This window comes from Phytophthora infestans, genomic scaffold (genome assembly GCF_000142945.1).
Source record: "Phytophthora infestans T30-4 supercont1.30 genomic scaffold, whole genome shotgun sequence".
In the NCBI taxonomy this organism is placed as follows: Eukaryota; Oomycota; class Peronosporomycetes; order Peronosporales; family Peronosporaceae; genus Phytophthora; species Phytophthora infestans.
In genome coordinates, this window is record NW_003303729.1 from 1762605 (window position 1) to 1774032 (window position 11428).

Here is an 11428-nt window from a genome sequence, read left to right on the forward strand (position 1 = left end):
GCAGCGCACGAAAACGCCGGAAGAGGCCCTTCATCTCGTCCAGAGACTGCGGATCTTGCGCTCCGGAGACATCATACAGGGCCCAGGGTCTCAGCACCTCGTACATCACGTGGGTGCCGCGTGCCGCGGTCGTCGCGCTCGTCAGCGACGTCGCCGTCGCTGGAATCTGCTGCTGTTGCTGTTCCATCGTCCGCTCCTGTTGTCTGCTGTGCAAGTCGTGTTGTACTTCTCCTGCGTGGCGCAGGATCTGTCTCGTCCCCGCCTCGATCGTTCCTGTTGGCCACGATTTTTCTTCTTGTTTCCCTTTTGATTGATTTGTTCCCCCGCCCGTCGCTTATGTTGCGTAAGTGCAACTTTATAGAGGGGGGTGATGTAGTGGGCCACGCCATTACATAAGTAGGTAGATTTATATTACAAAAGTAGGTGCAGCAGCACACGGCTAGCGTGTGCTGAACTGCCGTCATCCTATTGGTTGATATATGGGGAGCCAGACCCATTATCACCCAATAAGGGTTTGACGTGTATTTGAGTGGTCAGGGCAAGCTGCCCTGGACCTAAATAAAAACAGAGTTGATTTTCCTTCAGACTAAGCACTTGGTTTCACTATCGCGGAACTTGCACGCTTCCTCATTATTACGTGTAAGCTAGTAACGGACACTCTAGGCCCGTTACAGCTAGGCTCTTCCCGTATGTCCGCTTAAGTGCATTCAGCCGCTTTGACAAAGCTTTTGGCGAGCGCTGCCACCGTTTCATACGGCTAGACACCTTAGCCCAGTCAATACGCTCTCCTCGATCGGCATACGGGCGAGCGAGCTGGACTAACATCTTATCTTCTGCGTCAAGGAATGTGGTCTGAGGCATTGTAGTAGTCAGCGGGCGATATCGGTATACATCTTCCGCTCACTATACTGTTCGACTCGACTGCAATTCTTCTCGAATGGCTATTCCCGTATTTATAGCCATAAGTTTATTTCATTCCACTCTCTTCATTCAAGATCCGTAACTGACTTGCGTTCCATTGGTTAAAAGCAAATGGTACTAGAACAGCCTTTTTAACGCACTTTTTAGTAGCGGCTTTTGAGAAATCTTCAAAAAGTGCTGCTTTGGCACTATTTACCGCGAAAGGGTTAAAAGGTATTAATAAATTGAGGCTTTACAAGATATCACGATAAGTGTGGCTCAGTATAAAACTGTGTTTGTAGGTTCTAAAATCGCGATTGTGACATAGTAATCCTCGTCAAATCCGGAATTGCGACCAGCAATGTACCTTGCAGAAATAATGAGTGCATGCACTGAACGGTGAAGCGGGGAATTGCTGCCCACCATACCATACACTACATAAGAAGTACTGAGCTCAATTAATGTTTGTCGGAAAGTGTCGCACCATTCTGGTGTGTAGCACGAGTTTTACGTGATATCTGCGAGTGCGGGGCCGTTTTTTTTAAAAAACGCAAATTTTGAAACCCTAATCCAGAACGGAAATTTGGTCGGAGCTCACATTATTTGTCACTGGTGAGGTCACTTTAAACGGTCTTTGATAATATTATTGCCGGTACTATTTAAAAATAGTACTACCTCCGCTCTGAAAAAGATAACCATTTCAAATTATATTACAGCCTACCCAACAAAATACCCCCTCTATGCCGATCACTTTTTGGATTTCGAATCTCCCGCGCTTTCCCGACCAGACTGGCTCCCGCTCCCAGCTTTCATTTTAAAAGCTGGCACCTGGGGGAGATCACAGACAGTGAGCGCCAGGCCGTCTGGGAGTCCTTACTGCTTCGCAGCGTGGGAGGAGTGCTCAAACATGGAGAGATCGTTCGGGTTGCAGCGTACTTCCGTGTGGGCCGCCAAGTTGTCGAACGAATTTGGAGGCGTGGAATCAATTCGATGGGAGGTCGAGTAGCAGCCGTGGTCAAGTCAAGGAAGAGCGCATGTGGTAGGAAGAAGGTCAATCGAGCTGAGCTGTGCGAGAGAATCGCTGCAGTTCCTGTCAATGAGCGCGAAACCCAGCGTCTGCTTTAGCGCGCGTCCAACATGAGCTGCTACCTGGTTCAGCAGCTGATCAAGGAATGCTACATACGGCGTGCGCTCAGACAGACCCGTCCACTACTTACACCCACGCACAAGTTGGTGCGCCTCCGGTTTTGTGTGGACCACGTTCGACCTAACGGAAGGGGGGATTACGTGTTTGATCCAATGTTTGACGTCGTGCATATTGACGAGAAGTGGTTCTACATTAAGAAGATTGGGCAGAGTATTTACTTACTGAATGGGAAAGATGAAGTACCGCTCGAGGATCCTCCTGTTCAGTTCGTGCAGAGCAAACGCTATATCATGAAGGTGATGTTTTTGTGTGCTGTTGCGCGACCCCGAGGAAACTGTAATGGCAGTCTCTGGCCTGTTGTAGAGCGCTACATCACTCAAAGGGCAAGTGTGAATCGCCCTGCTGGCGTGGAAGAACTGCGACCTGTCTCAATAACAAGGGATATTTCACGTCAGATGCTGGTGAACGACGTAATTCCTGCTATCAAAGCAAAGTGGCCGCAAGAGCAGAAGGGTGTTGCCATTCGCATCCAACAAGATAACGCTCGGCCCCACGTCCAAGAGGATGATGACTACGTTAACGCGGCAGGGTCCTCGGATGGCTGGAACATCGCGCTGCGGAACCAGCCTGCACAAAGTCCTGATTTCAACTGCCTAGACCTGGGCTTTTTTGCCAGCATTCAATCGCTGCAGTCGCAGACAATACCACGAACACCCCAAGGCCTCATCAGGGAAGTGGAGAAAGCTTTTGGAGAAACTACAGCGGACACGCTTACCAAAACGTTCTTGACTCTGCAAACACGTCATGGAGCAGGTTATGAACTGCAAAGGTGATAATCATTACCGTCTCGGACACTTGCACAAGGACAAGCAAGTACGAGCTGGCACTCTCCCTACGTCACTGCCTTGTGACGCTATCTCACTCGCCAATGCTAACGCGTACATGCTGCTTCTTGCAGCGAGCAGCCCCCCCCCCACCGCCTACCGCTGAAGTTCCAGAAGCCCCAATGAGCGCCCCTTCGATGTAGTTGCCGTCTTAGATCCGTTTTTGTATCTGTAGGAGCATGAACGCCTGTGCCTTGCTTAGTTTCTCACTGTCAGCTCTCGGTCATAAAGCTAGCTAGCCAGCCTCTCACAAATTAATAAACGCTCAAATGAACGAGGCGGAGCGCTGCGCAAAAAAAAAACAAATGGTTACTACAGTATCTTTTTCCGAGCGGAGGTAGTACTAAGTCTGCAAAAATAGTTTCCACGATAGTGATCACTTATCCTTTGGCATTGCTGAAAAAAAATGCGTGTGAAGGTGGCGAATGATTCTTGTAGGGCGTGGAAAGGAAATGTTTAGTACTAAACGTCATCGAATGCCCCCGTGTACTGCGTCTTGGAATCGACTCGAAGAAAAGTGGAACGGAATTCAAGTTGGTCGGCAAGGTTCCTACTCTGTGGAGCGCCTCGAAAGCTTTAATCACTACTGCCAAACCACATCAAGCTCTCGTGCTTACCTATTATGCGTATTCACACCACTTCTTGCATTGATTTTCTTGCTGCTGCTAGAATGTCTGCCGCTACGACCTCCGTCTGAAGGGTGGGCTGCCAACTGGATGCTCTGGATTCGATTAAGTTTAATGGTGTTTACGTTAACACTAGTGGGGGTCTCCGACTTAATCTTGTTCGTTCCAAAGCTCGGCTTTACTCTGCCGAAGAGAATCATCGTCTCATTCGGTTGCACAGTCGGATACGTTGGGTCCTGCTTAGGCATAGCGAAGTACATGGTGGGGTTTCCGATCCCGTTCATTTGGCAGTTTGGAGGTCTATTACTCGGATTTTATCTGCCACTCATGCTCGTGCTCGTGCTGGGCTTCGCTCCGTTTCAAACCGATTCACCTTTTCGTCTTCATTTTCAGAGGTATATCCGCTTAGTCATTGGATTCGTGGCGCTTGCTGGAGTATATCCGCTATTCAAAGTAGTGTACGAACTGACACCTGTGCATTGTCGAGACGGTGCTCTCATTGCATTGCCGTTGTGGAAATTCGCGGCGAAACATTTTATGATGTGGTGCTCACGACAAGTAGAGGATTTCGTGCCGGAGATCGTCGCTCTGTCGGTCGATCTATTCAGTGCATTGTTCATTTCCGTCTGCATCTCTACTTCCGGATCGCTGTACCTCTCCATTTTGTTTATCGCCACAGATGTGGGGCAGACATTGCTGGAATTCCGCGAGGTACAAGCAAATTCGACCGCTGTGCTAAACATCCTTCGGTCCTCAACGCAGAATCAGAAAGCTGAAGTGATGATGCCGAACCTTATCACCAGGATTTCCTCTGTTACGAGAAATCCGAGTGCATTTCATGTAACTTCGCTCAAACAGATACGATTGTGGGCGTGCTTACCCCATCGTATGACTGTCGATCAAGCGAAACAAATGGATGCACTAGAAGCATCAGGTCTGTACGGTCCACGAGGACTAATTTCCTCGAGAAAACATAGCCGTCCCCGTCGTAAATCACAACAACGATCGTTTTTCGGGCTCGGAAAAAACGTGTCAATAGTACCAAGTGGCGTGAACGCAACAATTAAAACAGGCAGCGTGCAGTTTAAACGGGGTGAACAGTCCAGACAACTGGTTAAACAAGGACTTCAGTTGCTTTTTCACTGCGAATACTTGGCTCTGGTTGAGTACACCGAGTGCGTCGTTCCTCTGGTATTCACCACGTACAAGTTGGTGCTCCTTCAGCTGCCGAACGCCGTTTATTATCCCGCATCAACCAACTGGGGAGCGACAGCTATCGTGAATATTCTGGTTTATGAAGTTGGGTCGCTGCTGCTTTTACATTATTTTTTGCAAAGGAAATTTAATTTCTCGCCGCTGTATCAACTCGCGTTTGCGCTCCAAACGCAAATGTACCTCGTTCAGGCGAATTTTTTCCTGGAAATTGTGATTTTACTGCATTTCGAATTGGCTCAAGGACCTTCCGCAAAAGTATACGATCACAGTAAAATATCTTACGCTGGTTTGTTGTATTAGGTGCCGACTTCACCTTTCACTTTGAATGGCTCCACGACTTGAAAAGATAAGTTACCGACCAGTACTTGCATGTTTTACTGCTGTAATACCGGTTTAATAAGTATCAGCCAGTACTTGCATGTTTTTATTGTTGCAATACCGGTTTATATTCCTCCTCAAGTAGCTTCCCCGACACCGTTCTACCTTGAAGCATCATCAGTAGCTGCTGGCTGAATGCCGAGCCTCGTTTTCTCTCTCGTCTACACAACCAGTCGACAAGGAAACACAACAAATTGTTAGCCACGACGGAGTTTCCAAGTATCAACAAGACGTACCTGATGTCAGCTTCCAACATCTCGAGTTCGCTGGTCTTCTTTGAAGGTGCACTGCCTTCAGCTGGAAGAGCGAGAGGCTTGACGTCGTGTACACGCACATTCTCCGGCACATGAGTCAGCGCGGGATCCAGTAGATTGTGAGTGTCCACGTTGCCATACCAGGTCCGCCAGCTCGCCTGCGTTGTGAGTGACTCCAAGAAAGAATTCTTTTTCGTCGTTGAACCTCTCCTCTTGGGTGAAGTATTGCCGATCCCAGGAGAAGCCAGTTGTTCAGTCAAAATATTACCGTCATCGTCACTGACGTCAGCGTCGTCATCCGAGAAATGCACTTGCTTGACGAAGTTCGCACAGCCGTTGGAGAGAAACCAGGAGCTTAACGGTGTAGTTGACAGCGTCCGTGGGGCTGGAGACACACCCTGAGCTGATGGCACCATGCCGAACGACGCACCCCACGCATTTTGAGGACGTTCTGGCAGAGTCTCTGTCGGGTATTCAGGACGACGGCTGTAATTGGTATCCAGCGCTCGCGGTTGTCGATCGCTTCTCATCATCTTTTCCACATACGCGTGACTGTCCATGATGATACCCATCTTCTTAATCTCAGTACTGGAAGAGGAAGCCTTCGTCGCAGAAGCAAAGCCAACAGCCTTCTTTGTTGACACACCTGTGGCTTTTGGCTCAGCCTGTTTAGCTACAGGCAGAGCAGCTTTCGATGTGGCAACTTGGATCTGCTTTGAAGGTGTCTTGCTGTCAGACGAGACGTTCTTCGAGTGTTTACTTGTTGCGATGACTTGTCTGTTCACTGACTCGCAATTGCTTGGCAACGGTGTCAGTGGTTGAGATGATGTCGAGGGTAGCTTGGCCGAAGGTACTGCTATAGCTGCATCAGTTTTCGCCGTAGCATGAGGTTCCTTGACACTGACAAAAGACTCTGCGGGCTGTGTGCGCTGTATCTCAGAACTTAGCAACGAGTCTTGAGCAAGCTTCTTAGCGGCGAGCACCTGAGCATCACTAGATCCAGTTTGTTGCACTGTTTTGGACTGAACGACGCCGACTTTACTTGAATTGCGTTTGGCCGGTGGTTGCAACGAGTCAGCGCTAGAGCTGGCGGATGTGTGGTCAATAGACCGCCGTCGCTTGAGGCTGCCACTGGGAGGGAGCGTATGATCCGAAGCCCTAGTCTTTGCCGGTGCAGGCTTCATCATTGCTACTTGCTGTTGAGAAGCAGACGTGGCCGAAGTACCGTCAGACTTGGAGGTTACGCTTGTAGCTCCAGTTGCAGCGGTCGGGGTTAGTTGCGATGGGTTTGTCGACACAGTAGGAGCCATGACTGCAACCTTTGATTCGAATAGCGACTTACTATCACGAGTATCCATGGACGCGATTGTCGCACTATCGGGTGTCGATTCTTCCTTTGTACTCGCAGTTATCAGTGGGATATTCACCTTCACGTTCGTCTTCAGTGTCGTCTTTATCTCTTTCGTTTGTGTCTCCTACGTCAAGCGAAACGAAAAAAAAATATCAATGATAACAGTTCGACGTAACACGGTGACAAAACTTCAGAAACCAAGCGCACCTGAGCACTTTGCGTCCCTTTCTCTGGCTTCGTGGCTTTGGTTTCCGACGTTGTGTTTCCCTCGGGTTCCTTGGCATCTAGCTTTACTTCTACCACCTTCACAACAACACGACCTTCTTCTTGTACCAAGGGACCAGAAGGTGCAGTCGCACTAGACTTGGCCTTCGCCTTCTTGACCATATTAAGCGGACTCGCGCCCACTGACGTCGACGCACTCTCGTTTTTGTGGACCTGTGGCCTACTATTGGGACTTGCTGCAGTCTTCGACTTCATACCTGCACTAGGCGGTGCTCCAGCACTTCCCAACACAGCGACTTTCTTCTTCTTCTTCGTCTTTGAGCTCTGCACCAGCTGTCCTTCTTTCGGAGAGGCTGCTAGCGCTGTGCTAGCCACGTCCTCAACACTAGTATCTAGTATTGCACTCAATTTCCTCTTTTTCTTCTTGCTGCCCGTCAGTGACACCACGTGCGGCTTCACCGCAGCAGCGGGAGGTGTCAACACAGCCACTTTCGCCTTTGGAGGCGCTGACGCTGCTGTGGGGGACCTTTTAGCAGCCTTTAAAGCCTCCGCAGCGGCCTGTTTCTTCAGCCGTTTACGTTTAGACTTGGTCATGGGTTGATCGTGAGACGTAGTGGCCGGTTCTGGCGCAGCAGACACGATCTGGGGATGGCTGGAGACAACTTTCTTCGCTCCGACTGTAGCCTTCTTCTGGTTGGCAGCGGCTGCTGCTGCTACTGCTTTCTTCTTTGCCGCCTTGTTCTTCTTGCCTTTGCCGCGCCCGCCTCCGCTCACGCCCTCCATTGCCACTACAAATGTTACAGTACAAGCAATTTTTTAAATTTGGATTTCGTAAAGTTGGGTTTTAGGTTTATTTAACGACTCACCCACCCATACAAGTTTCAAGTCGTAGAGCGCAGGATTCACAAAAATGTATTAAAGTTCCTTCAATTTGCCACGAGACTTGTCGCCTATACGAAGCTCAACAAATAATAGATTTAAGACAGTAGCCCTCCACGTTAGAATCAGACGGGAGCCGCTAATTATTTTCTGTTGCTCAAATAATGATCTGTTGGCACTGTATTTGTAGGAATAAATGCTGGTCACTCTAAACGGCTGTTGCCTTTAAAAGAAGGTGCACCCAACTCAGCGTCGTAAATCGCGACCAGATTTTCCCCTACCCCAGAAGAGGCCCGGTCGACAGAATTTTCGATTTCCGTCAAGTATGTATACGTGTATATCATTGTCAACTACCACTCATTCCGAAAGTGAGGGGGGGGGGGGGGGTGACAGCGAGAGCAGTATGGAAGCCACTAGCGCGGGCTGCTGCGCGTCAAATGCAGCCGGTGCTGGGAGCTTGGGAAGCCCGCGAAGCGACCACTTCGAATCTCAGTGTATCGTGTGTAGCGATGAGGAGTGGATAGATTCAACTGAGGAGTCGTCGGCCACTTCCAGCACAGTACACACGGATTCGAGCGTCTCCACACCGCAAACAACAGAGGCACCATCCCTTCAGCGCACTCAATTTGATTCTTGGGAAGACCTGGAGGGCTACCTTCAACAGTACTCGAGGGAAACGTATCAGGTACACTTGACTGTATTTGTTATCGCTGCTAGCCATGACTCACATATCAAGTGGCATAACCACTGATGAATTGTTTGTTTATTGTGACTAAATAGTGTTTTAGATTCCGGACGAACAACAAAGTCGAGGTCCGGAGCAAAACAATTCGAGCAAACCCCGGCTCGAAGCAACCAATTCTTCCGGATGAATGAATTTACTAGGGCAAGACATTTGTATGTACCTATGCTGGTAAGTACAAGGCCCGAGGACAGGGGGAGAGGAAGCGACAGCAGTCGAGGTCTATTGAGTGCGATGTGCAGGTGCGATATATGTAGTTTCCCCGAGTTGGGTCTCAGTTGGGTACCATTGTATCAGTTGGGTGGTAGATTGTCTAATGGCATGCATGTGTTGTGTACGTAGATTAATGCTTGCGTGCAAGTTGTCAATGCTACGGTACCTACATTTTTTTCTGCGGATAACTTCGACACGCTTGAAGCATAACCATCCTCTTCACAAGCACACATCTGAGCAGTATCCACACAATTGAACAGCTCTGGAACCCGAGGTCGTTGGGACTGTGGGTGAGCTGCTGAAGGATGGCGCCAAGAAGAAGCGAATATTGCAGTACAATTTACGATCCTGGACTAGATGTACAAACAGACAGTTACAGTTGTGGGGTGAATGTGCTCCTGGTGTTTGGGCTATTCTGCGGTGCTGAGCAACTTGGGTATCTGGACAAAAAGACATTACAGCTTCTGCGATACCGCTACATACGCATGCTTATCGAAGCGTAAGGAACCAGTTGTACAACAACTTGTAGGTGCTCAGCGTTCAATACACCATTACTTTGTTTTGCTTAGAGTGATGTTTTTGGTTTTTTTTTGTACTGGTTGGAAGGGATGACATGAAAATTTAACGCCCTAACTTCGCCCCCAAACGCGCTCAGCTTCGGACTTTGACACGGCGCGCACATTCTTAAGTGTGTCTTTCCGGCTATACACGTTTGATGTATACAATTTTGCACTGGCTTCTTGAGCTGGGCGCGTAGTTGGGAGCAGTATGGGGGTTTGTTTGGCACGAGCTGGGCTCGTATTAGGCGAGCTGTGTTCAGTTGGTTGCAGTAGCCTCGTCACATATTTTCCAGTTGGGTGCAGCAAAGAGTGCCTTAAAAGAAACCACAATTCTGTTTGTCAAGACCTAAACGCTGAAAATCATACGGTAAACCGACGGTGTGAGCTCGTAGATCCCCGCAAATTTGAAAGGAAATTACGCTTTGTGGATTACTGTAACGGGGTACGTAGCTCTTATTGTACCCCTACTTACATGAAGTATGACATGTAATACTTCGGGATATTTGGTACAAGGTACCAAGGTCGTCCAAAGCCAACCATTGGCTGATGACATTGCTTTTCTATAGGTGACTTATAGTTTGTATTAAACCCAAGCTTTATCTACCTATAAATATACTCAGCTTACATTCTACCTAAAATAGGTCACTTCGCTCCTTTTTCGATAAAAGGGGACCTGTGGGCTGCCGTTCACTGGGCTCTCGGAAGCTAACTTCCTCTAGCGCAAGGTGCTGTTGGACCCCGTCACACTTGGTAGCACTCGTAGTCAATCCACGCCACCGCGGGTAGACTACCTGAACCTCTCCAAAGTTTGTTGTCATGGATAGGAGCGACTTCTCCCGTATGAACGACTCACAGTTCGAGTCGGCTCAGAAGATGGCAGGCATCTTCGAAATGGAGGCACTGATGAGCCTGGTGGTGTCAACACCGGCCCAGTACCTCGAGCGCGTCAATGCGTCTGACGCGTACGAGCAAGGGCTCATCGCGCATGTGCGGGAGAACCTGCTATCTCCGGCGGCGGAAGCGAATCCGCCTCACCCGAAGCCAATACGGCTGAAGGTTAAGCCGTATGAAGGGAAGGAAGGTGAGAACCTTCACGTCTGGGTCCGAGAAGTAAAGCTCGCGATGATCGCGGCTCTGATCTCGACCGAGCAATTTGGTGTTGCTTTTACACTATTCAGCCTTAGCGGCCGTGCTAAGAGTTGGGTGTACACACGGGAGGCAAAATCCCCTGGATGTTTCACTCCTGGGCTCAGCTGTGTGAACAACTCCGAGCCGCGTTCCTTCTGGTGAACTATGAGTACCGCCAGCGCTCGCGCTTCCTCTCGTGCAAGCAAGGGAGGCGTGAGCTGCATGAGTACGTCCAAGAAATACGGGAGCTCACGGCGTCCCTAGTGGGAAACCCACATCAAGATGACAGTGTTCATGGACGGCCTTCAAGTGGGCCCAGCGTGCACTCAGCTGTTCCGGGTGCAGTCAAGCACCCTTGAAGAGGCGATTCAAGTGGCTCTTCAGGAAGAGTACAGCCATCGCCGGGCGCATACGCCGGCCTCAGCGTGGCTTGGGAGCTCCTTATCGACTCCGGGTCGAACGAGCCCCAACGGACCAGTTCCTATGGAACTCGGGTCCGCCGAACAGCGTGACATCCGCTGCTTCGGCTGCGGGAAAATGGGTCACCTCAAGCGCGACTGTCCCGCGGAAAGACTCCTCAGACGGTCTTTACCCAAGCCCATCCTCAAGGGTCGCTGGCAGAAGCCAGGGTCCCGGGGACATTGGAGCGCCGGAAACCAGTAGGGGTGGGGCGCCCTACTGGGGAAGAACCAAGTCTTCGTGAAGGGTGCGCAGGTGGCGCGTACCACGAAAACTTAGCCCCTGAGAGGCTTTGCACTCTCGAATCGGCGAAGAGCAGCGGCGGGTTGCTCGTAGTACACGGATGTGTACGGTAAATACGATCATCCCTTTAGAATCTTGGTCGATTCTGGGGCGTCGAAGAATTTTGCACGCCGCCAGACGGTTGCTCGTAATAGCAACAAGTTGTCCGATGCTTTGAGTAAAAG

The 11428-nt window shown here is 49.8% G+C and overlaps 1 protein-coding gene across 1 annotated transcript; it reads right to left on the minus strand.

Moving 5' to 3' along the window:
- Positions 1 to 5196: 5196 nt before the first annotated feature.
- Positions 5197 to 6030, minus strand: PITG_13992 (uncharacterized protein; the record flags this gene model as incomplete). Its single annotated transcript, XM_002899601.1, has 2 exons — positions 5197 to 5311; positions 5387 to 6030. 2 exons carry the CDS (start codon positions 5974 to 5976, stop codon positions 5197 to 5199), a joined length of 705 nt encoding a protein of 234 aa, XP_002899647.1.
- Between the last annotated feature and the right edge of the window lie 5398 nt (positions 6031 to 11428).